Source organism: Leguminivora glycinivorella, chromosome 6 (genome assembly GCF_023078275.1).
Source record: "Leguminivora glycinivorella isolate SPB_JAAS2020 chromosome 6, LegGlyc_1.1, whole genome shotgun sequence".
Lineage (NCBI taxonomy): Eukaryota > Metazoa > Arthropoda > Insecta > Lepidoptera > Tortricidae > Leguminivora > Leguminivora glycinivorella.
This window is the reverse complement of record NC_062976.1, coordinates 12,632,802-12,660,158: the sequence shown is the minus strand read 5'-3', so window position 1 is coordinate 12,660,158 and position 27,357 is coordinate 12,632,802. Positions and strand designations below refer to the sequence as shown.

The 27,357-nt window shown below is 37.6% G+C and overlaps 1 protein-coding gene across 2 annotated transcripts in view; it reads right to left on the bottom strand.

Annotated features, from left to right (window-relative positions):
• Positions 1-6,872: 6,872 nt before the first annotated feature.
• The window catches only part of LOC125227293 (homocysteine S-methyltransferase-like), a 35,718-nt gene continuing 15,233 nt past the window's right edge, over positions 6,873-27,357 (bottom strand). For both annotated transcript variants that reach the window (XM_048131566.1, XM_048131568.1), the window contains 6 exons: positions 21,544-21,736; positions 16,667-16,837; positions 15,565-15,665; positions 13,969-14,130; positions 9,510-9,724; positions 6,873-8,061 (listed from right to left, as the gene is read on the bottom strand). In XM_048131566.1, coding sequence (XP_047987523.1) covers positions 7,869-8,061; positions 9,510-9,724; positions 13,969-14,130; positions 15,565-15,665; positions 16,667-16,837; positions 21,544-21,724 — 1,023 coding nt within the window. In that variant the 5' untranslated portion in view covers positions 21,725-21,736 and the 3' untranslated portion in view covers positions 6,873-7,868. The remainder of the gene's footprint in view (positions 8,062-9,509; positions 9,725-13,968; positions 14,131-15,564; positions 15,666-16,666; positions 16,838-21,543; positions 21,737-27,357) is intronic.

Genomic DNA, 27,357 nt, shown 5'->3' with positions numbered 1-27,357 from the left:
TGTATATCTTGTAAGGAAGCCCAAGAGGGAATTTTTGTAATTTTACTCAAGCGCGTCAGATTAAGATAGGTGAAATATTTTTACCCCGTGGAGAAGGAACCTTAATAGGCAAACAATACCTAAATAACGCATATTTTGTATCCTAGTAAATGATATATAGCACTATCTCTTTTCACTGGGCAATAGTAAGAAAACTAAAATAAAGATAATACAAAATACAATAGGTACGGCGGCTACAATGTCTTAAAACTCTACTACCTAATTTTAATTTCAGTCGTGGACAGATAGATCACAAATGTGATATATTATTGGCCGGTACTGTCGGTAGGTAATGCACCTAAGGTCAGTGTGGAGAAGACCGTCTACCCAGAAAGACCGTCTATTGACAATAACTTTTGTGTTTATATATCTACGTCTCTCACACCTCCGAAGGTATACCAGTTTTTCATCCTCAAGCCATTGGTCTTCAATACATAATCCCTAGGACGAACACTAGTTAACAATAATCTTGATCAATCTTGGCTGGCCGTCCAGAGTGGAGTCGTTAGGGCTACATGCCCCAGGGGTGGAAGTGAAAATTTGCATAAGACGCGAGTTGGTGCAGTGGCTTCACAGCCACTGGGCAGAAAGCGGTGTACACCTCTCGACACCCTTGAGTTCTCACACCGGTGTTGCCCTTGAGCCATCTTGGATGTCGTTTTTTGTGGGGGCCCATCTTGTGGGGACGAGTCACCGTCTGCCGGAAATAAAATTGGATACCGTTTTATTAGGCAGGCGTCCGGTTTTTTATCCATAGCCCAGTATTTAGTCCATCACTTTCATCAAAATAGACCAGTTCATTTTAGATTCCATTAACTCTCAAATAGTCCTTACACCCTGGCGGGTGTTGCCTCTGCGTGTGTCCCATGATACGGGCAAGGGCAACATCCGCTCGGTGTACCCCTTACATTTCATTAAAGTGTCGAAAGGGCCTCTACGTGTTGGCTTCGGCCCCGCGCACGCCTCCCAAAGGTCCGGAATACCATTGTTCCGTGATGGGAAAGACATCTTGATTTGTGTTTCGAACTCGAACACCGAGTTCAACATGGTTCCGCAAAAAATTAAAATAAAATAGAAGCAGTCGGAATATTTGTATATTGTATATGTAACGTAGTTATTTAATAACCGTTCTTTCTGACTAGTACTATTAATCTACTCAAAACGCGCTCAATTTCTAGTTTTATGTTCTGAAATATGTAACTTAGAAATTGTGCCTACTCAGAAAGTCCGGCATAAAAGAGAAAGGCTAGACCGGCGATATTAGGCTTTATTGGAAATAAGTCGAGTGTAAACGATATCAATATATAAGTACGTTTTTGGCTTATGGTAGTTGTACCGTTTTTGATTTTAACTTCGAAATACAGTTTTGGTAATGATTCGTATGGTGTTACTAAAATCATTCGAAAATATTAAGTAAAAATAAAATATATGTGACATGGTTGTGAAGAATGATAAGAGGTGAACAGAAGTAAGCCTATACACTGCAGCTGTGCTGCATTATTCATCATCATATTTAAGTTGGTAGAATTATCATAAGTTCTACCCGTTTTTTATTATTTTTGTTAAGTAGATTGTGCAAAATGCGGCGACAAATATTTCAAAAGAGAGTAGGGTATCAAGTTGGTCATTATTTTTATAATCAGCATTACCCAACAGGGACCGTATGGGTACCCTTAAAGACTGTTTTGACCGACTATTTTACGGCTACCTGACCGTTAATTGACATTGCTGACTGTCACTTTGACACAAAAGTCGTCATGGGTGTCATCAAATATGTTTTCGGGGGTGCTAATTTAAAAATTAAACACCACTTTGGAATCTGACATTGCTGACTGTCACTTTGACATAAAAGTGGTCATGGGTGTGGTCAAACAGGTTCTCGGGGGTGCTGATTCCAATAACCATTGCAGCCAAAAAAGTGTTCGATGACACCCATGAAAACTTTTAAGTCAATGTGACAGTCAACTATGTCAAATTCTAAATTGATCATTAATTTAGGAATCAGCACCCCCGCAAACTTATTTGACGACACACCAGACGACTTTTGTGTCAAAGTGACAGTCTGCAATGTCAGATTTCAAATTAGTCATTAATTTTGGAATCAGTACCTCCGAAAACCTATCTGACGACACCTATTACGACTTTTGTGTCGAAGTGACAGTCAGCAATGTCAGATTCCAGATTGTTTATTAATTTTGAAATCAGCACCTCCGAAAACTTATTTGACGACAACCATGACGACTTTTGTGTCAAAGTGACAGTCAGTAATATCAGATTCCAAATTGGTCATTAATTTTGAAATCAGCACCCCTGAAAACATATTTGATAATGTCTGGGACATTGCTAAGAAATGTTACCAAACTATTTCACGTACCTAATATCCTATTACCTTTACTTAATAACCAAGTTCCAAAAACAAATAAGTAGTTGGATTTATATGAGCCTGTAATATCGTGACTAAATGGACCTGAAAAGAAAAGGTTATGAACCCCATCTACGGGACATATGCCGGTCTTGCCTTATAAATGGAAAAATGCTTAAGGTCAGTTGGGGTAAGAGAAACATACTTTATTTAAAATAAAATATAAAATCATGTAATTTGCTTCTAAGACGTTTATTCATTTTGATGATAATTGGATAATATTGCTGTGATACTCAGCTTATCTATACATTTTTTTAAATAAACTGCATGCACTGCATAATGCTCAAATCATCAACTAAGTAGCACAGCGAAGAACAGTTTCTCTTTCCCGGTTTTTGGGGTAAGTGAAACTGGTTCCATTTTACTTGCTAATTTGACGTTTTATGAAATAGTTCACGCTTAAATATCCTAAGTATAGTTAAGTTAATCCAAAATAATATTTAACATATTGGTATAAGGTTTAATTTTGGAACTAGAGTGACATTGCCGAAAACGGGGCAAGAGAAACATACGGGATGTAGTCAGACATGTAAAACAGTTGGTTCAAAATTATAGATACAAGTGCGAGAAAGAGGATGTACAAAACGAGTGGCGCTAAACCCAAGTTTTAAGTTCATTAATTGCAACACGACCGAACGGGGTGTTTTAAATTGACAGTTGACACAGGTTACGAATTTCCTCTACGCACGTGTATTGTAATTGTACGACGTTTTCAGTTGGTGCACAATACACATATAGCCCTTTAAAGTTTCGACACATATAAAGTACAATTTCTCGCACTAGTGTGATAAACTACGCACTAATGTGCACTGAAAGACTATTCTGGAAATGCAGAAATAAATATTTAATTTTTTGGACAACAACATACTCGTATAAAACGAAAAGCGTCAAATATTTTTAACCACACCAACTGGTAAAGGCTTACTTTGTTCTTCGAAAACAGATAGCAAAATTTAATTTTATCCTCAAGAGTGCAAAGTAATTTCATACAAATTTTAACTTGATGTCTTAAGCGGGCTGGTAGAATTTATCTGTAAGTGATAATTTTGATTCATTAATATTGAATAAATTGAAGTATTAGATTATTGTTGTATTAAATGTAAAATGTTGAGTTTCACTCGGTGGCAAAGTTTGTTTATCCTTTGTGCCTTGAAACCCTCGCAATGCTCAAGATTCCACTTTTTGAACCACTTACTACGCTCGCAGTTCAATATTGGAATCTTTCGCTTGCTCGGGTATCAATATTGGCACGTGCGGTTAAACAACCTTGCAAAACAAATGACGACCGGTCTGGCCTAGCGCGTAGTGACCCTGCCTGCTACGCCGCGGTCCTGGGTTCGAATCCCGGTAAGGGCATTTATTTGTGTGATGAGCACAGTTATTTGTACCTGAGTCATGGAGGTTTTCTATGTATATTAGTATGTATTTATCTATATTTAAGTATGTATATCGTCGCCTAGCACCCATAGTACAAGCTTTGCTTAGTTTAGGGCTGGGTTGATCAGTGTAAGATGTCCAATGAAAAATAAAATAAATAAATAAATAACTCTTCTTCAACTTCTTATACGAACGAGAATGTAAATGTTTGTAACTCCTGACACCGGGAAAGAGAGACATATGATTCACTTTCCCGGTGTTACTAGTTTCTCTTTCCCCACTCGGTATCTTATATATGATGTATTTTTAAGCCATCATAACAATAACAAAATGACGAAAATTTAAAAAAATGTGGTTATGTGAATAAAGTAAAAACTGTTATATTGCACTACCTTGAAAGTCAGCCTCTGAGCACTTATATTTATTATTTTATCGCCGCACGCAAAACCTCCTGCCAGCTCGAGTTCAAACAAGAAGCCAACTGATTTTTTTGTTGCACCCTCAACTGTCACATAAGTGATCTACCCTCATCTGTGTTAGATAATTGGAATTAGTCCGTGTATACTGCTTTACTGACACAGTTACCACTTTGCTGCATCGCATAGTTTTTAGTTTATAGCATATAGATTCTCTTTCCCCATAGATTCACTTACCCCAACTGACCTTATATGTTTAAAATTTCAACGTTATTTTATTAATTATCTATCACATTCTGCCCTGTTATTACATAAAATAACAATGATCATGGTTTTGGAACCTAGTCTCATATGAAATTACGGGACAACAAGCACTAGACGGTCTTCCCGTACTCACCGCGGGGGGACGGTCAACCCGCCGAGCCTTAAAAAATGTGTTTATATTAAAGGAAAAAATGGAAAAATTTACGCTTCCGGCGGGACTTGAACCCGCATCATTTGCAATCCGTGCAAGGCTCTTAACCAATTGAGCTACGGAAGCCGCGCCGGACATCGCAAATCTTTCCATGCCTTTCCTTATGTACACACGTCTTGGGGTGACGTCTAGCGCCATCTACCGACAGACTATTACATCTTGTAACGGCACTGGAGTCCCAAGTTATAGTCAAGGCATGGAAAGATTTGCGATGTCCGGCGCGGCTTCCGTAGCTCAATTGGTTAAGAGCCTTGCACGGATTGCAAATGATGCGGGTTCAAGTCCCGCCGGAAGCGTAAATTTTTCCATTTTTTCTTTTAATATAAAGATGTTTAGAATCGTTAGCAGACGTTTCTGCTTGTTAAAAATAAACTTAAAAAATGTGATTTTTATCAATTAAAATTACCATATTTCGCCAAAATATTATAAAAGCTTTGTAAAATATAATATTTGCCATCCCATAGGACCATGCGCATTACGCCAGACTACATTAATTATAGAGTTTTATCCACTCAAACTTTATTTCAAATAAACTATCCCGCCCGCACTGACCTTACATTTTTTTGCTCTTCATGCCCTTAGGGATGCGTGGATAAAACCTGTCGGGTTATTCATTGACATTCACCATGGTGTCTTTAGGTAAGTACAGTCAACCAATTGGAACCCTAGGCCACTCTACAACCATGCCAAAATGACAAGCAGTAAGAGATTTCTTACAATCTGGCGTATAAGCATGATCGCGCGATAAATTATAAAACATATGGCCGTCCCTATCGCACTATTTGTAAGGGCCTGATGTTTTATCATCTATCGCGCGACCATGCTTGCCTGTCAGATTTATAACGTCACTATGACATAGTTCTACAGTGGCCTAGGGTTCCAATTGCTTGACTGTTCTTAATTGATTGCGCAGTTTGATCCGCTACTTTTGTTGGTGACTTTATCTTATTCTAGAATAGTAGTCTAGTTAATATCTACTAATATGTATATCTAGTGTGAAATCTCTGGAATCTTCTCTAATTTCATCACATAACACCGGTACACCGTCTTCGTTTTTATTAAAGCGGGTGTTGGATAAATTTAATAAAACAGCCTAAATGGTCTTTAGCTGGGCGCTTAACGAGTAAGGCTTTAAAAAGGCCTAATTTAATTTTGATTAAATCCACAGAAACCGGGATGATCTCCAATGAGGTTCGGTTTAAAGGTTCCTTGCTAATTAATATCTGTAATGGGTGACATTCATTTTGATTTTGATTTATGGTGAACGTTAACATCGATCGACCAAATTCACAGATTTCTTGTTGTTATTCGTAAATTTCGTAAGTACTGTTGCGCTGTAATCTCGTAAAAAAAAAAAAATGAAAATGAAATATTTATTTTTCAAGTAGGCATATTACAATGCGCATATGAACGTCAAATAAAGCTACGCCGGCTCTAACCCTACGCCTCAGCCTCGAGAAGATTTCAGTAAATCCTGTTAAGGAACGTTTAATTAAACGTGTCACATTAACCATCAGTGTCAATTTTTTACATGTAAGGTGTACTCGGGTAATTCCGAACGTCGAAAACCGTCGGAAAATTCCGAAATTCAAATGATAATCACCCGTGATTCCATAGTAATAAGGGTCCCTTTTCGGAATTTGCCGACGGTTTTCGACGTTCGGAATTACCCGAGTACACCTTAACACAATTAAATCAATATTCAACGTAGCGTAGATTTCTAGTTTCAAAGCAACCTTTGCTGCTAAACAAAAAAATAATCTCTCTAATTCGTGAAGAAACTACCTAAATTGAAATACAAAATCTGAATTCAGATTCAGCGCGCTAAATTGCTTCTACTAGCTAACACGGAAAAACAATTAAAATACTAGGCTTTCTGCAAAATACTTTATAGCGCTTAATTCAAAATAGAAAACCTGTCTGAAAATTGATGATATAAAACAATGTTTACGGACAAAACAAACATAAGCATTAATCAATCATTACCTAAATCATACTTATCATTACAATACAGGATTAGATTGTTTTTGTATAATTTAAATTCCCTGTGTTTTGCACAAATGTAGTTTAGCTCTTATCATCCCGTGCTACGAAAGGAAACCTCCGATGAAAGTTTATGAAAGAGACCGAAGTGATACACAGGTTTGATTTTCGTATTCCTCAGAAATACGTTTATTTTATTTGTTATACACTTTACTGCTCACAATCCGACGAAAATATACAATACCGTAGAACCGTACTATTTATTATTTTACTCGGCGCGTTTCTTATTTATGTCTGTCTGTCTATTAAAGTTGCTATCTACATTTTTAAGTCTGAATATATTTTCCACCATATTTTAGCTTCAAAATTCATTACTTATGTTTCACAAATATGACTCAAATAAGTATCTCCATTCCTAACGTAATAACGAGCAGCATTCTTAACATTTACACACTTATTAAAGTTATAAAACGGCCGTTTAATAGGCCAGGAAGCTAATTAGGTAACTCAAAGGCTCGGAACATTAATAAATTCGGTCATTTGTCTTGTTCGACTAGGGCTATAAAGAACCATAATGGCGCCTCCATACGCTTGGCGAACAGCGAACACAAACAACGAACACGAACGTGTGGAGAGGCCTGAGCATGATATTGTTTTTTTAAATGTTTTATAATATGTTATTAGACAAGTAGCCAAGGTAACAATCGCTTACGCTTCGGTAGTGTATCGCGCCAATACGGAAAAGCGATAGAGAGATTAGAGAGTTACCTACGATACGGTAACGAAGCGTAATAAGTGATGGTAACGATGGCTAGGTACCCTGGCCCCGTAGCCGAATGGCATTTCTCCGACGCCAAACGAAAACGAAACATAGTCCGGCTCTGTCGCGCCAATACGCAAGAGCGATAGGGATAGATATCGACTAGCGTTTCGTTTCGTGAGCGTTTGTGCCATTCGGCTACGCACCCTGGACAGCGTAAACTTCACGTATGACTAGCATGAGGTACCTAGTAGTAGCTTTGTTTTGTTTTGTGTGACTGGTTGTTGTTTCAGTGATACCGATCCCGATCAAAAATCAAATCAAAGGTATGTTCGTCAATCTGGCAAATCCGCCAATGTTTGTGTTCGGTGATGTTTGTCATGTGTTTGCCGGTGTTTAGGCGTCTTTGGCGGCGGCCGTCTGGAAGTTCTGGAAGCGGTACCGCTCCCGCCACTTGCCGACCTGGTTGCGGATGCGCGTGACGTCGGCGGCGTACGTGCGGCAGCAGCCGCCGACGTACCGCACGCCGAGCTCCAGCCAGTCTTGGATGAACACCTCCACGGCTTCGCATTTGTCGCGGTCGATCCAGCTGCGGACAGAAGTATTACATGAATAGTCTCCTAAACGCTTTTATTGATAAAACAGACTGCTCATTGATGGCCCACAGTCGTTGGAACTAATTGTATAAATCCAACGTGGGTATTTATGAAAATAATTTATTGTACTGTAGTAATTGTAGTAGTAGTGGTAGTAGTAGCGTTGTTACTGTTGGTATAGTATTAAAAAGTTATATTTTTTAGTTTTACTTTAAGTAGGTATTTAGCCCATTAAATAAGCAGAGTTTAGGCATACCTTGGACACTGGCGATCAAATATATGAAAGAGGCGCGTTTCTAGCACACAGTCTAAGCTCGTGTAGGTGAACGCGTATTACGCTTGTATGAGTGACATATAACAGGTCGACTGTTCGCGTTTTTGACAGGCGGTAACTGTGAGGTAACCGAGAGGGGGTGGGCGGCACTTTCAGCGGGGAGCGGGAGTGGCTATACTGTACGATAGTTCTCTTTATTATACTGTGGTTTAGGCTTACGATAACTCTGCACCGTGTTAGCACAGAGTTTGAAAGTGTTATTTTCAACGTCGTCTATAAAAGTGTGTGTGTGTGCTTGACTGACTGACTCGTCAGAGCCGACATTCTCGAACGCTAGAACGCTTTTGTTGACTCTTGTCTTATATAAACACATTTCAAAGACCTACCTAGGTTTATTTCTTTTTTACAATTTGATACTGAATTTTTGTCATTATTAATAGTTTCATAATACCTATATTATTTGATAGTTTAACCGGTCTCTGAGCATTTGTAAATCTGGGGAACCCTAACCGTCCACGTAGGCCCCAACTTAATACCTAAGTGTTAGCACTTGAATGGAATAGGTTTCCAGTCAGGCAGAAACGTGATCTATCACTATTAAGACGTTCGCTCGGTTGATAACGGGTAGGTACCTAGTTGCTTTTATAATGGATCTTCGTTTTAAAGCCAAAGTCTCTTTTAACGTAGGTACGTACTTTTGGTACTTCTACATATCTATTTATTTTTTTAATTCTTTAAACCCTGAGTTAGTAAATTAAGGACAGCAGAGCTGTCTAGAAATAGAATAATTAAAACCTAACATCAGTTTTGAAGATATAATTCAATATTTATTGTATGTGAAATTATGTTATTTAGATCCCGCACTAACTTGAATCTATAACAGATCTCATAAAACATTAAGTCTCAACTGAGATCGCAGCAGAAAAGTACCTACAAACTACAATATTCATAACATACTTAAGTAAAAGTATGAAGTTACCCACTTGCCACATTATGATTGACAAAAAAAACTCTAGGAAAGAGGAAAAATCTTAAGATAACACTTATTACCAAAGATAAATGTCAATGGAATCTTAACAATAGGTCCTATCCGTACATTGCTCGTATAAGGTCAAACGGCCGCTGGTTGCGACCGAGAGTTAGTTTTATCAAACAGCGAGATCTTACCCGATTTCGGGGTTGTATTTTTCGCCTGAATTGGGGTAAACGATAAGTGGGATCGGCGCGTGTGGTCGGTCGTCGTTGAAGCCTTTGAGGAGATTGTGCACGTAGGACGGCGCGCAGCAGTTCACGCCCACGGCCAGCAGCTGGTCGGGATTCGTTTCCCAACACTTCTTTGCCACTTTTTGGAAACTCTCGCCGTGAGCTATGCTTTGGTTGTCCTGTAGATTGTAAAAAAATATAGGTTATACCGAGAAACTTTTAATGAGATCAACACTGAAATAGTGAATGAATAAAAACTTATGAAGCGGATTTTTTAGGATTTAGGGTTGTTCCCATTGTAAAAGTTGCTCGTAACTAAATTGACAATCTGTACGTATAAGTATTTTCCCCTCACTAGCTCGGAAACACGTGTTTTGTCCTTTAATACCAGCGGGTAAAAACGCATTTTATCCACTAGTGGGTAAAGTAATTTGACCTTGAATAAAGTCAAATTAACTGCTTTAAAATTGATAAAAATAGGTGAATCTAGTACCTAATAAAGATGATTTACCACCTGTGGAACTACTGGAAGCAGTGATAAACGTATTTTTTGCGTTGTAGTTTCCTCGCTATAGTGAGGGGAAAAGTATTGTGTTACACTCGGGTGCAATAGTACATTACATCAGAGGCCGGGAAAATGAGGATTTCCGGCCAAGTGGGTATATACGGCCGAGCGAGTGTGCGAGCGAGGCCGGATAGGGATACGAGGCCGGGAATCCGTTTTCACGCCGAGGCATGTATAGTGCTTTTCTCAAACATACAATGAAATAAATAAAAAAATGCTCTAAAGGACAATGTTTTATAAAAAAAAGTTACTTTGCAGGCCTAGGCCTAAAAAATAATATGAAATCCCTTTACAGTTCTCTCGAGTTGTTGCGCCCAAAAAGCGATACTTCCCAGTCCATTTTAAGGAACGTAAAGACAATATTTCATTGCATGTTTGAGAAAATGTATTTTACTTCTCGTGTGTTAAAAAACTCGCAAGTTCAGGATTCTATTCTCAAACCACTCGCTTCGCTCGTGGTTCAACTATAGAATCCTTTCACTTGCTCGTTTTTCAATTCCACACTCGGCATTAAAATACAACTTTGCCCCCTTGTATAACAAATAACTATTAATGTTAGTAGGTAGTAAGTACTGAAGGGTGATTTATTTAAGTGTAAAACAGAGGCGCCTTTCGGAATAAAATTCACCCAATTGTTTCGCAGAATTTCCAATCGGCTGCCATTTTAATAGCTTTTGTCTTGAAATCAGTTACAAAACAACAACCGAAGCGAGCAAGATTTAAACTAGGCCAAAGCTGCGATAGCGTTTCAAATAAAGCAGGTTGACAACTTTCTCGAGTCAATTGCCAAATTTTGATGCAAAGTTGTGGTTGTGGCGGAACACGCGGGAAATGCTCGAATGTTTGTTTTTCATAGGTGCTCATCATATGTTTTTATGTAGTTAGAATAGTACCAACATATTTTGAATAGTTTTTTAATTTAAACCTACTTTACTACTTTTAGTCTACTAGTTTTATAAACATAAATGGACATACTTTTGCAAACAGTAACCAACCCACCAATTAACGACAAAAACTTTTGGAAATCGAACGTTATTGTTAAGGCATGAAGTAAACACTTCAATGAATTACAATGTAGGTTGGTTCCGGTTTGCAAAAGTATGTCCTAATCTAGTAATTAATGGTTACAAAGACATGTTAACTACCATTTATTTCGTTAATCTCTCTCCATTCACAAGAACGTATTTTGTCTCGCTATAACTTTACCCATTCGAGTTTATCTTGTAGTTAAATTAGATTTATTTTGTTTTGTGGGTGCACACTGCTACGTCATAGCGTTCATTTTATTTGTCATAAAACATACATTTGTTTAAGTATACCTATTTATCAAACAAAACGGGCTTAACAACAAAATCTGTGTATTTGAAAACAACATGGAAATTCATATCATTTATCCATACTTACTTAATATTATAAATGGGAATGAGTGTGTGTCTGTTTGTTTGTCCGTCTTTCACGACAAAACGGAGCGACGTAATGACGTGATTTTCAAGTGGAGATAATTGAAGGGATGGAGAGTGACATAGGCTACTTTTTGTCTCTTTCTAACCCCTCACTTCCCTAGAATGGGGGGTGGAAATTCGAATTTAACGCTAGCGAAGCCGCGGGCAAAAGCTAGTAAGAATAATAAATACAGACTCTTTACGAAATAAATCACCCGAATAAGAATTTATTTAAAAGCCTACAATAAACCAAGCCAAGGTTTCATTCGTGCTTTCCCGAAATAACCGAGAAAAGCTGCACTTAAAAATAATTTGACGAATCGTTGAAATGACAAACGGATAAATCGTGGACTGAATTTAAAGGTAAGCTTAATAAAGTTGGATCTGTAAAAAGCTCTAAGGTAGAAAGTGAATTTGTGTCGTTCCTTACCAAAAGGGTCGTTATTCTTGCAATAATGATCGTTTTATCTGCTGGAATTTCAGTACTTATTGCACCTGTAGAATGTGGACCCTTGTATAAATTAAAGCCACATTTTATAACAATTACGCAACGGATTTTGATGCTTTTTTTTTTTAATAGATACCTAGAGTGATTCAAGAGGAAGGATTATATAATTAATACCAGTGCGAAGCAGGGCCGGGTCGCTAGTTTATGTAATTAGTTTTATTTAACAAATACAAAAAAGAATCGTTTCCTATACAGTATGTAAACTAACGAAAACCATTTACTGTAACCCGTAAATGTCCAGGTGATACTGAGAAATTTTTACTATGGGACCAACACCCAAAACGCGAAATAAAAATTTACTCTCCCATAGGAAATACTTACTATATAATTTTTAAGAAAAAAAAACCGTCGCCTTTCGGGTTCTGGTGAAAGCTACTTGCGAATGTTGGATTATGTAGAAATGTGTAAGTATTTTTTAAAACTGCTTTTAATGCTTTAATTATTAGATGGAAACACAAATGAATATACGTATAACGTTAAGGTTTGAGGAGTTTCCTCAATTCCTCATGAATCCGATTATATTATAAGAAATCGAAGCTTGACAAACTTTGACTTCAAAACATATGCTTAACAAACATAACTAAATAAATGTCACTGTTCTGAACTTAAATGCATGCTTTTCTTACAAAAATACCAAAGTCACTATGAGTGTGCCGTTCAGGTTTGAGGAGTTTAGTTCTGGCCATCATCAGCAGTTCCACTGCACCAAATGTCACTGTTCTGGACGAAAGTGCATGCTGTTCTTATAAAAATACCAAAGTCACTATAAGTATGCCGTTCAGATTTGAGGAGTTCGGTTCTGACCATCATCAGAAATTCCACTGCACCAAATGTCACTGTTCTGGATGAAAGTGCATGCTGTTCTTATAAAAATGGCAAAGTCACTATAAGCGTGCCGTTCAGATTTGAGGAGTTTGGTTCTGGCCATCATCAGCAGTTCCACTGCACCAAATGTCACTGTTCTGAACGAAAGTGCATGATGTTCTTATAAAAATACCAAAGTCACTATAAGCGTGCCGTTCAGATTTGAGGAGTTCGGTTCTGACCATCATCAGAAATTCCACTGCACCAAATGTCACTGTTCTGGACGAAAGTGCATGCTGTTCTTATAAAAATGGCAAAGTCACTATAAGCGTGCCGTTCAGATTTGAGGAGTTTGGTTCTGGCCATCATCAGCAGTTCCACTGCACCAAATGTCACTGTTCTGGACGAAAGTGCATGCTGTTCTTATAAAAATACCAAAGTCACTATAAGCGTGCCGTTCAGATTTGAGGAGTTCGGTTCTGACCATCATCAGAAATTCCACTGCACCAAATGTCACTGTTCTGTACGAAAGTGCATGCTGTTCGTATAAAAATACCCAAGTCACTATAAGCGTGCCGTTCAGATTTGAAGAGTTCCGTTCTGGCCATCATCAGCAGTTCCACTGCACCAAATGTCACTGTTTCGTACCTAAATGCATGCTGTTCCTTTATTAACACAAAAATCACCATATGTATGCCTTTCAGATTTGAGGAGTTCCCTCGATTTCTCCAGGATCCCATCATCAGAACTGGGTTCTGAGAAAAATGGGACCAATCTGTATGTATATACATTCAATCAAAAAAAAAATTTTCAAAATCGGTCCAGGAACGACGGAGATATCGAGGAACAAACATAAAAAATAAAAAAAATAAAAAACATACAGACGACTTGATAACCGTCCTTCTTGAGATATGAGGCGACGGTTAAAAATAAAACTACCTATGAAACTGTCAGAAGATATTTTCGTGATTTCGGGGTTGATACCATAGTAAAAGTTTCTCAGTATCACCTGGACATTTACGGGTTACAATAAATGGTTTTCGTTAGTTTACATACTGTATATTTGTACCCGTACCAAACATGTAACTTGTTCAGAAAAGTTACCTTGCAACTGAATGCCAGCCAAGCTTTCATGTGGGGGTATTCACGAAGCAGCTCGCAAAGCATCTCTGCCTCCTCTTGGCAAGGGATGGTCTCCAGGGCAAGCAGGTCCACTCCTGCGTCCACCAGCGCCTGAATACGGGGTCGGTGCCATTCGCGCATTGTCTGGCAAATAGCAAATAAATAATTATGTACAGTCAACCAATGGGAACCTTAGGCCACTGTAGAATTATGTCTAGTGACGTTATAAATAAGATTGTAAGAAATATCTCGCTGCTTGTCATTTTGACATGGTTGTAGTCCTATTGGTTGACTGTACCTATATGGATTGATGCAATAAGGCTCTTAAAATCACAGCTAAGTATTATAAATTATAAACAGGGATTGGACTCTTGGTGTGCTTTCTAAAAATCGTTCAATCATAATCATTCCACCAAGACCAATTGTTCGATTTCTGATTATAAGTCATACCTAGAACCTGGTCGAATTCGTCTGCTTAAGATTTAGTTCATAACCGCAAAAATAGGCTAAAACACTGCAGAAAGTAGGTGCAGAATAAGCCATTTTCTGTCAACGCGCTTTATTTTAAATAAGATGTGTCGTAAACGCATTAAAAAAAAAACTTTCGCGTCCTTTAAAAGTGCATAAACATCAACGAGAGTAGGTAATATATTTGGCCCACTGTGACCAAAAATGCTAACAATTTTGTTTCGTTTGTGTGTTGTACATTTAAATAAAGCGTGCCTGAAACTTTAATGGACATAAAAATAAATGAAAGTTGTAAATGTTTTTGCTACATCATGTTTGTTACTGATGTTCATTTGTTCTATCTTGGTACCTATCGTTAATTAACTGTCCGCCCCAGTCAAATGCCGGTCCGGTTCAAAAAAAGAGAGAAATGGTGAGGGACTTTTTCATATTGCCGATGTAAATTTTAATTTGCCGGCAACTTTACGGCCCTCTTTACGATTTAGCTGACGCTTTCAACCTTTATTAGGCTATGCATTCATGGCTAGGGGGGTTCCGTAGGAACGGGCTCAAGCATCTCCACTTTTGTTGACAATAAAATGTTTGTCCTGGATTATTCTGAATGTGTACGAAATAAAAAAGTAGTTTTGCGCAGATAAAAATAATGTTACGAGCCGTGATGTATATCATATCTTCCATCCACAGAACAAAGGAATTCTTGTCGTGGTTTCAGTAGGCTCGAGTACTCCATACCAACATACTTGTACTACTCGGACTGACAATATTTTGAACTTTTAAAATAAGATGTTTATTTGATGATTTCTTATAATACACAGGAACCCAGGCGCGCTTGTGCATAAATATTATTGATGTTGAATCCTGAAAATTTACTTCGTAACTACTACAATAAAAATACTCATTTAAATTTACAACTTAGTCGGCAAGGTCTACATTTAACATTTAAGTTATTCGAAAGCTTTTCCGATTTCTGTCGCCCTAAAAGCATTCTATGACGCAGTAGGCAGAAGCTGAAAATGGTGATGCACTAATGAGCCGCTGTTGCGGTAAAGTTCGTCGATTATTAATAGTTGACCTGATAACCTAGCAATATCGAGGTTGGGTTATTTTTACCTCCACCGATGTTGTATCCGCGTAGCTGCCGTCGTACTCGGAGCCGTCGTGTAAATGGGCCCCGTAAGGACCGACGGACCCCACCACTAGCGGCACGTGATCTAAATCAACAAGTACTCATTAACGCCGTGACATAGCATTAACAAAGAGCAATAAGTGTCAACATCTCGCTCTATTTCATCGCAAAGAGCTTGCTATTCTCACATTGGACCGAGCTCAGACGAACGTTCATCTGAGACGACCAGTATGTGTGATATCCGATTGCGCAAAAGAGATTGGACACCCAAGGCGAAATTCGGAAACATACAACTAGTAGGCGAATAGAATACAGGAAAACTTGGCACTCCCCTAATCCCATGACCCTCTGCAAACTGTAATTAAGGCATGCTTGCATCCCTCCTTTATGGAAGTTTGTGTCATAAAACCTTTGTTTAGAGTAAAACTCTTGCAATTTAATTGCCATGTTTTTGTGACAGACACGAGAATGTCGGGGATGATAAATCATTTCTAGTCCCGTATTTTCCTCTGTAGGTAACAACCCATAAAACAATTAAACACAAATTGTTTGCTGTTACTTTGTTTACTTTTAACATTTAACATTTCTTCTTTCATTCGTGGAAACTGTTTTTACGATGGCTCATTTCCTCATTACTTGTATAAAAACGGATACCTAATTACCTACTACCCACTCAAATACTTTCACTCATAATACATACGTATTTTAGTAAAATTTCTTTAGAGATTATAAAAAGAAAGATTGATTAATGAGACCTTATCTAGGTTTACGCAAGGATTATTTTAGGCAACCTAGCAAAACTTGCGTGCTCGCGCGAGTCCATTAATTAGCACGACTTCATGTCAAGTATGGACTCCCACGCGAACAAGTTGTTGTAGACGGCCAGGTAGAATGTGCACTCCAACAGCATGACAATGAGGTAGCGACTACATTTAGAGAACTCTACGGAGCATTTTGACAGTCGCACGCCCGCTCCCAGTTCACGAACCCGCGGTTCGACTTCAAGCGCGCAGTTATACTACCAACTGTGTTATAAACCATATAAGCGTCAGCTTCACATAGCTCTTAGGCGGCTAGAGTACTTACCATTTTGCAAGAAGTTTTGGAATTCCTCAAGGTAGAGTGTGCGAGCACGCTTAGCGAGCTCTACAGCGCGCTCTATGAGCGCATACGCCTGCTCCTCATTGACGCCCAAATGCTCCACGAATCCTGCTATAGACGCCTGGTACGTGTTTGTGATGATCAGATCCGCTCCAGCTGAAAAAAATCATCATTATTATACCTAAATATTTTTCTGGTGACACTAGTGACTTCCTTCCGATGTTTAGTTCATCGATAACTTGCATTATAATATGTCATTAATTATTGCCATGGCACTGAATCTTGAGTAGTTTCATGTGCTCTGCCTACCCCGTTAAGGGAATATAGGATTGAATTTATGTGTATATATAGCTAATATTAATGATATACATGTGTCTCATGTTTGAAAATAAATGGACAATAATAATAAAACGAACCATATATTATTTTAAGTTCTTACTAATGTAAGTTAACTGTTATTATATTCAAGATTTATTTCATCGATAAAATGACTGTCGATGTTTTTTTATTTTATTAAGCACTTACAAAGAAAAATACCTAGGTATAATCATTATAGAGTATCTTTCCGCTCAACACTCTCTTTGCCAGTTTGCGGCTAATTCTTAGAGCGTCTATATTACACGCAACGTCTACGCAACATCTACGCTTAAAATCTATAGTATTTTTATGATTTTTAATTTAATCATACATATAAAAAAGCATATACAGATTAATAAATAATCTCAGAAAATAACTTCACTTGTCACATTTACAACTAATATTATGATTGATGCCCTTCCTCTTTTTCTAAGATTATTTCCTTAGGACCCGATTTGGAAAATCTCGCGCCTCATGTGACAGAGATCAAATCCCATTGACCTCAAACTAAGTGGGTGCCTTCAATGCTCTAGTTCAATCCATACCTTAATATGAATCTGAACGACACTAAAAAATAAAATGTAACGTAGAAATTGTGCCTGCCGGCGCGTGCTACGCGCCCCGAGCATAGTGGATATTACGATAAGCGTTTACGAATAGAGAACCTGAATCAACGATAGTACTCTTTATTAATACTGTGCCGGGTCAGCGGCACTGAAATTAAAGTTTTAAAGCAAAAGCTATGCAAAGTTTCTTGTCTAAAGTGTAGGTTGCTTAAATACCATATATCATAAATGTTCTTACCATATCTTAATTAAAACAAATGAAACCCGATATTAATCTTGTGCGAACACACAAGCCTCCTGTCTAAAATAATCATACTGTATAAGTTTATATTAGTAAACTAACTCGATAAATATTAAACTTCTGCGAACTGTTAGTATTAACTGTGAGTAGGGTATGGCTAAAAGGCGTAAACAGTTAGGTTAATATTATTAAAACTTGGTAACGCTTGAAGAGGCTCAGTAGTTGAGCAGTAAGGAACTTATCGGCAAAAGGAACTCATGCCCGCTAGAAAATAATTATGTAAATAGAAGACGGCGCACGGCTTGCGAATGAAAACGTATTAGACAGACAAGGTGATTAATGGCAGCTACGGCCTGTAGCCGGCTCGCTGCGGGCTCGCCGTGCCTACTTATAGCTAAGTTCGGCCTCTTGCCTTTTCCCTCCTGACTACTACACTATGCAAATGCGGGGCAGTTAGCAAATGCGGGAGAAACAGCGGCAAATCTTGGCAACTGTAACCAGCGTCAATCATAATAATCATTTGGAAACAGCTGGATATTACAACGCAAACAGAGCTATAAGAAAGCTGTAGCCAAATTACAGAATTGAGCTTTTTTCACATATTTTTTTAAACACTTGAATTTATAATTAGGTAAGTTTATAGGCGCTCTTAAATTATAGAACTCCTAAAAGTCGAGATGTAATGACGGTAAACATAAAATGTTGAAATGAAAACTCTGACATAAAACCTTAAAATTGTACAAAATAGGGGCCCATTTCGTGTCTTTTTCATAATGATCACTACTATAGCAGGCAGCAAAGCGAGGCAGTAGGCTGTCTCCCTCTGGGGAGTTATTTGCATGGAGACACTTTTCAGCTTTTCCTTATGAAAAGAAACGGTCCGTTTTGTGGCGAAGAAAAGCGCTTTCAGAGGACGATGACACGACGCGAGGTCGCACTCTCGCTGTTGGATACAAGAAATGACGAGCTAAAAGCGACCTAACGTGTAATTCGTCAAAACACGCATATGTACGTGAAAGCTTACTTGTTTGCGGGCTGTGTGTGGCGCAGAAATTCATTCAAACTTTGCCTTGGAATGTAGAACAACGCAATTACTTTCCAGTTCAAAGGGGTTAGTTGTGCGTGGCGGTGTCACGTTCAGGTATTGATACGTGATGTCATCGGGCTTGACGAGATCGGTGCGAATACTACCTACGTAGGTAGTCTGCAATTTGGGCCTTTGCACTTTGAAGTCTTTTGTTCTCAGTCGACATTCTGTTACGTGTTCCCGACGTGATTCTCTTTAGATTGAGTTTGTAACATGGATTTTCAAATTTTAATTTAAAAAAAATAGTTTGTATTCTTAATACCGGAAATATATTTCGGTACACTTTTCTCCAACTATTTCTAAAATTTTGCATGATGCAGTTGTGTAATGAATAAAGCATAAATACCTACTAAATTTTATTTAAAAATAGAATAGATTCTTACAGCTAAATTTGCGATACTTATTGCAAAGAGATGAGGATAGCAAGAATTTCTTATTCACAGTCCGCGGAAATTCTTACACAGGTTTCAACAAAAGTTTTTCCAGTTTTATCTGCCACAAAAAGAGCTAAAATAATATAACATCAGAAGGATTCAGTCTCGCGAGCTTTGTTCCTAGTCATAGAGCAATAAGTAAGAATACTATAATACCTACTTATATTTTTTACATACATACTCACGTGTATTTTTTTAATGCAGACATACATTAATGACATGGTTCAAATCATCTCATTGTAAGAATTAGATCAGTTAAGTACAGTAACTTAAACATAAGCTCACGTCATGCGTTAACAACTACTAAAACCTCCAAGTTGGTTACGGAAAAGGGAAGCCAAAGTAAACAGGAAATGCCAGGAACTATTTGTTGGTGTTTAATTAAACAGAAGTCGGTATTAAATAAAATACGGGCAGTAAAATACCTTGTATTTTTTTGGCATGCTTCTGGGTACTTACATTGATTCTTTTTTTCTGAATTGGTTACGTACACTGCACTTCTATTAATTGATTAACTTATAGGTACTCTGCATATTTGTCTAACAAAAGTACGACTATTGGTCTAGCGAGGAATCTTATGTGTGGAAAAATATCGTCACTATGAAAAAATCTCGCATATCACTCTGCTACTCAAAGTTAAAACGCAATAACTCTATATGCATGCATCCCATACATAGTTACTACATAACAAACATTTTTAATGAAGTATGCAACCTAAATCTGTAGATGTAACAATTGAAAATTTAGTATAGGTACCTATAGTAATAGGAGGCAAGAGATGAGTAAAACATTAAACAAATGTACATATATTTTCGTAGATAGGTAAAGAGATACGTAATTGACATAAGTAAAAAGCATGTAAAAGTTAATTCTTTAATTTTAAGGTGATAGCAAAAAATAACGAACAATGCGCATTTATTCAAAAATAATTCATGAACAATTGTTTCTAACGCCGTGTCTTGCGCGATATATTGTTGTTCGAACTCGGCGATTGATAAAACTTACAAAAAAATCAAAAACATGATTTATATGTGTAGCGATGTGTCGTTCTCAGTAATTTAGCCAATTTTTATGGGGAAAGTTACTGCCGGGGAAATATTCCCTATACAAATCGGATAAGGCGCCGAGAACCGTACATCATGCCCACGTCCCCATCAGTACCGCCGATGTTCAGGTTTACTTCCCCTCAATGATAGTGAGAGAAGAACCTGAACGTTATTTTATTCATCAGTTAATCGAGCAGGTAACGCTGCAAGCTTATTTTGTGGCGCCGCAGAATCTGCATTGTAGTAGGTAAACATCACAAAAATATAGCTGCAACATTAAACCCTGTGGGCGTACACGTCACGTGTACACAAGTTATTCTTCGGACTTTTTTACGTTGACTGTAAATGGTTCCTAGCATAACCTGACCCTGAAATTTGTTTATAGAAAGTATTTTACCTTTATATTTTCACTAGCTTTTTCCCGCGGCTTCGCTCGCGTTAGAAAGACACAAAAGTAACCTATGTCACTCTTCATCCCTTCACCTATCTCCACTTAAAAAATCACGTCGATTCGTCGCTCCGTTTTGCCGTGAAAGACGGACAAACAAACAGACACACACATTTTCCCACTTATTATATTAGTATGGATTAATTAGTGGATTAATTATTAATGGCTTCACGAATGCGATGCGCTCTCAGTCTTTCAGTCATTTAAATTAATATACATGTATATAAGATAGTAACAGAACCAAATCGCTAATAACTATAAATCAAATAAGTCACACCATAAATATTTCTTTTCTTTTTTAATTATTTAGATTTATTCACTTATGTTTAAGAGCGCAATCATTTTTTTACTCCGCCCCCATTAATCGAAGATTGTCATCATACCAAGCTTATTTGACAACAATTTTAATACGGCAAACTTTGCACGTGTTTAGTTCAGTGAGTAACTTTATAATCGTATACACGTCAGTTGTAGTCCTATTAACATTGTTGTCAAAGTGGCCCACGTGGCCAACGTGGCAGCTGTGAGAAGAAGCCCCCGTCTAGTACCGGCCACCACCTCCGCGGGTTCTATCACTTCTCAGTTTGTTGGAGTCGTCACTCGTCACCTGTGTGAATGTGAACTACATATAACGCCGATGTTTAAAAAACGCTAGCGTGAGGTGGTTTCTAACTGGACTTTACCTCTCAAAAAGTCTAAATGCGCGTTGACGACCTCTTCAGGGTTGGTGTGTAGGAAGCGGGCGCTCCACAGCGGGTCGCCGTCGATGACGTGGCCCACGTGACACGACAGCTGCGATGAGAAACCTCCATCTAGTACCACCACCTCCGGGGGCTCCGCCGCCTCGCCGTTGGTTGGAGTCATCTCGCGTGTCAACTGGAAATAATAGGCTAAGGTCATTTTTGATAAAAGATTAATTCTATTTATTTCAGTTAGTTTGTTTTAGTAGATACTCAATGATCACAATAAATATTAAAAATAGCATAGGATGAGATAATTTTGGACGGGTACATCAGTGGCCGATTGTCTAGTGGTAAGATTGTAGCCGAGTAATCTGAAGATCTGGCTCCCGGCCTGAGTTCCCAGACCTGGTTCGATTCCCGGCTCGGCCACCGATGGACTTGATTTTCTTTAGTGTAGTGTAGTGTATGATACTATCTATTTATTAAAATTCGCCAGAAATATGTATACAGGTAAATAATATCTTATACTTTTAAACGAGCAATTCTTGTATATTTATTTATTCATTTATTTATTTATTTATATATATATTTATTTACACTGACGATCTCGGAAACCGCTCTAACGATTTCGCAGAAATTTGTTATGTGGGGGTTTTTGGGGTGAAAAATCGGTCTAACTTATCCTTAGGTCCCGGAAAACGCGAATTTTCGAGTTTTCATGCGTTTTTCTTCGCGCGCCATCTCGTGTGCAGTAGTTGTACTGTTAAGACAGAATTCTTTCGGTCGATGTAAGTACTATTTATTGCAAACACTAGATGGCGACACAGGTCAAGGCTAAAACAAGAGTTTTTGTGGCGAAATGCGCGCCATCTCGTGTGGAGTAGTTGTATTGTTAAGGCTGAGAATTCTTTCGCTCGATGTAGGTACTATTCATTTTTGAACTAGATGGCGACACATGTCAAGGATACGAAACAGAACCGAGCGAAGCTCGGTTGCCCAGATATTATTATATGTATAGGTAGTAAACGTAGTGTGACTATTCAAAAACAGGAGCTCTATTTTTGAATTTCGAACGCACGAATTCGCCGTTCGAAAGTCTGTGGAAAAAGGACGTAATGTTATTTTTTCTACTTGTCGACAGTAATCCGTCAATTAGGACACCACAGACTAAACGTCAATCGCGAGCGTCGCGTCGGGACTGTATGGAAAAAGACGTCGCGTCGACGCGACGTCGACGCGGCGTCAGGCTTTGCCCATACAGTTGGCCCGACGCGACGCTCGCGAGACGCTAGATGTGGGGGGACCCTAAGTGCTAACTTTTCAGTGTTGGATACTCTATGGTAGTTCCGACTCAATTATAATAAGCTCATTATAGTTGACTTTAGTTAACTGTAATAATTTCAAAAATAGAACTTCATACAATTCCTATACTAATTTGCGATACCTGGCAAATATTCCTGCATCTGAAACACATTTTTTTTTATCTGTCGCGTTATCGGCCAATCAGAGACGGTTATTACAAACAATTGGTTGCTAGGTAATTCGATGTTGATACACCGGTGAACGACTCTATTAACATTAATTTTAACTTGCATGAATGATGATATTTCCGTCCATTGATGATGAAGATGATGACTCGTAGAAAAAGTATTGTATACAATAGTGATATAATTAAGCTTTTCACTCTCGTACCGTACTATTAGGCATGGTTAACACTCGTCACATGGTACTCGACTGAAAAGCTTTGTATTATATCACGATTGTATAAAATACTATTTGAAAAAGGACGGCTAGTAATTTTAAAACTAGTGATAATGACCACTCGTTTTCGATTCTGTTAGTAGAATTAAAATCGCTAGTAGTGGACATAATTATTGAACGAATTTCACAAAATCGACCGGCCGAGATTCAAAAATCGGCCCCCTGAAGTCTAAAAACATTTCATAAATTAATTAGATCTGTTCCTTGGAAGTCTGAACGAGTATTTATAGACCAAAGGTCATCGAGAGCATGAAACTCTCTAAAATGTATAATACTTAGAGGCAAGATATAGCTCGTAGCATTGCAGTGAATTACTGAATACGTAAATATATTTAAAAAAATATTTTTAAAGCTTCACGCTCCTAGTGAGAGCGAAATAAATGTCTCCACTACAATAGATAAATAATAGTCGTGGTATCAAGGTACATTTTACTAGCAATAGTAGACTTAAATCAAATTTCCATAAAAGGTAAGCCTACAATAGAGTTTTAAACGATAGTTAAATTATAAAAAAAAACCGCTTGCTCTGTTCATTTCGAACGATGCAATTGTGAAATGAAATTCTAGGATCCAACAATTCGCCACAGTTAGTAGAAACATGACAAACGGAAGGTAATTTTTCAGACGCCTTTAAAGCACAGACTGAAACGTTCGTAGCACTTATAACTCTGTCTGGAAATACTCGTAACTAGCAGCTTCTAAAGGGCCTAAGTATAGCTTTCAGAAGAAAATATACGATAAAATAACCCGATAATGACCCTACCCGGTCATTTGCTTGTTGTATCGAACAACGGAATATAAATGATATATTGAACCCTAACAAATATCTGTTATCATTCTTGTTCGAGCAAGCACTGCATGGCCATTGTCCTTTGTATTGTATCTGTTAGGCGATTTGTCATTAAATAAAGAGTTTCTGATGGAATGAACGTGCCTACCTTTTCCCCGAAAGCATAATGCGCACAATATCATTAGGCCTCGGAAACGCAGAGGAAGAAGGAAGCGCCTGTCGTTATTGACAACGGTTGCGAATAATTTAATGTATTAAGTAACGGGGGTTTAGTATCGTGAGCTACCTTTTTACTTATTGAAGATTTTATTGAAATCTAAGAGCTCTGCTGGACAAAAGGGTTTACAGGATAACAAAAAAGCACTTTCGCTGTTTCGTCCAAATGTAAAGAATTATTTATAACTACAGGATACCTATATAGAAATAATAAATATACCTATATAGAAATAAATAATATTTTTTAGCTAGAGTGGGTTTGAGGATTTTCTGGAAAACAACCACTTGACGATTGCTATTTTCTCATGATTTTATGGGTTGTGAGGTTAATTTCGTCTAAAAAGTAATTGCCTGATTACGACTCGTATATTAGGTGAATCAACCATCATTATTACTGCACCAAAAGATACAAAAGCAGAGGGCGTACCACGACCACCGAATCTCCGAAACAATCAACCAACTTGCAAACTCCAGCCCTTCGTTCGTGGTAAGCGCTCAGAACCGTAAATGATAATGATAACGCATTATTGAGTTATTTACATTACGATGGAAGCAAATACATTAATTTTCTAATCAGCTTTCGGCTCATTGAATACTTCATCAAGATGATTCGAGTCAACCTCCAGCGTTTTGATATTCGGCGTGTTTACCAACGACTTTGAACTGTTACTCTAGTATAATAGGTACGGCTAGACGCCAAAAATGGTGTCTACTTATCTTTTGGCAGCTAAGGCACTGGTCCCACCGCGAGCTAGTAAGCTATGAGCTATCGGCTACAAAAACGAACAAAAGATAAGCACCCCCGTGCAAATAAAAGAGACACGGCGATTTTGATAGCTCACCGCTGGGCGAGTAACTATAAACATCGCTGTGTCTCTTTTATTTACACGGGAGTGATTATCTTTTGTTCGTTTTTATAGCCGATAGCTCACAGCTTACTAGCTCGCGATGGGACCAGTGCCTAAAGTATGGAATGTATTGGATGTTGTTTTTTTAATAAGAACACTTTTTATGATCACTTTCGGAAAGAACAGCTTAGAAATTTGCAAATAATGCGCAATTTTTTTTAATAAGTAATATACATTTTTAGACCATAACAATCAGGAATCGAACAATGGGCCATTGATACCTATAGTTTCTATGCCTATAGTATATTGCAAAAAATATATTTTAAATAGGGCATTTACATCGGCTGGCATTGCCATGCACCAATGCTTATTGGAATATATTGATAAAACTCGATTGAACAACTATGCAGTTTTTAAGAGCAACAGTATAGTCACTAGTCACTTATCTACACAAACGTGCTCGTTTAATATCTATTTCGGAATGATTTCTGATTTGTTTGATTTTTAAGGCTCTGTCTTTCACACACGAGGGAAAGGAAAAGGGAAAGAGAAGCGGAACATTAAAATAGTAGATTGTACAACAAGGGCATAAAGTGACCCATTTTTACTATAGGCAATTTTTTTCGTACGTAGACGACATAAAGGTGCACTTTTTGAGCATGAGAAGAAAAAATGATATTATTTTTTCAGAAAAAAAAACAGCTTGCCATAGACAAATTCAAAATTATGAAGGTGTAGGTACTGATTTCTTCAGGATTGTTTGAATTTTGGAGAAGGGAGCAGTAGAACACGGAATCTCCATTTTAGAGATTTTTACGTATCTAAGCACCTGAGTTGCACTTATCGCATTTTGTTTTATTTCGGCAGCGCGACTGATAGGTACTTTCTTGTTTGACTAAATCGAAAGATGAGCTCGTCTTTATTTTGGGATTGTAACTCCTGTTGCCTCTTAATACAGAACACTAAGTACCTTGTGTTCGATGTGTTTGCAAGTATAATAATTATTTTCATCACATTTGCTGTTTAAAGGTATCATTACGTCTACGTGTACTGAAGCATAATGTACTATTTTATTCCCAAGGGAATAATGGATTTAGTTTTAAAAATTAATACAATCCGTACAATACTTCAGGCAAAGGATGTTTCAATCTGCCAAGGATTTTATTGCACAACAAAAATTTGACTATTAAGCTATAAAATATATTATACGGTATGAAAAATGCATTTTATTTATGTTTTACAATTATTTCAGTGTGTTTTGCATTTATTTCGTAAAATTTGACTCAGATAAATTGTTATAATTTACAATCTGACAATTACTCTCTACTCGCGCTTGACCGCGGGCGTACGCGAGGCACCCACCGTTGCCTAGCAACGGAGAGTACAACATAAAATTAAAAGTACAATTTTAGTTCAATTATTATGATTTATATGCTTTTATGAACGTTGCATTTAATTTATATGCAGTATTTTCGTGTTTGTTTTTGTTCAAAAAGTGTTTGTTACCAAAAACAATGGATTTAATATGAATAATCTAATTTAGATCAAGTTACACTGGTCGCAAGTCGCAACGCCGCCGGTTGAAGGTTTTGCCTTATGACTGTTTCCTCTGTATTTTTCTCTCAAATGTGATGAAAAACATTGTGTGTAACTCGGGGAGTATGAATATTACTAACTCGAGTCTTTAAATCGCTCCGGCAAGCCGCGTCGATTTAACTTACTCTCGTTAGTAATATTCAACTTCCTCCCCTTGTTGCACAATGTACTATTATTTGCTCGAGCATCAACAAAGTGATTAACTAATGATTATTATAATTACACAAAATATCTATTGTAAGTTCATGCCAGCATTATCAAAGTTCTAGGTATTGGTTATAATACTTTATTATTGCCTACAGACGGACGCTAAGTAAGTAAATGATAAATCTTTCTGACCTACCTATCAGAAACGTGACTTGACAACGAGAGTGGGGTCAGAGTAAGGATCTGTGGGTATGTTCTTATCATTATAATACTAAGTATATACTTATTATCTGTACGAACTAGATATTTAGTTTAATACACTTCCAATGTACCTAACCTGATAACATTTTAACGTGCGTCAATACATACATAACACTTGCTTAACTTAGTCTCCCTGACACATTGTGATAAAAAAAGATATGTAGGTATTTAATTTTTAACTATCGACTAAACTAA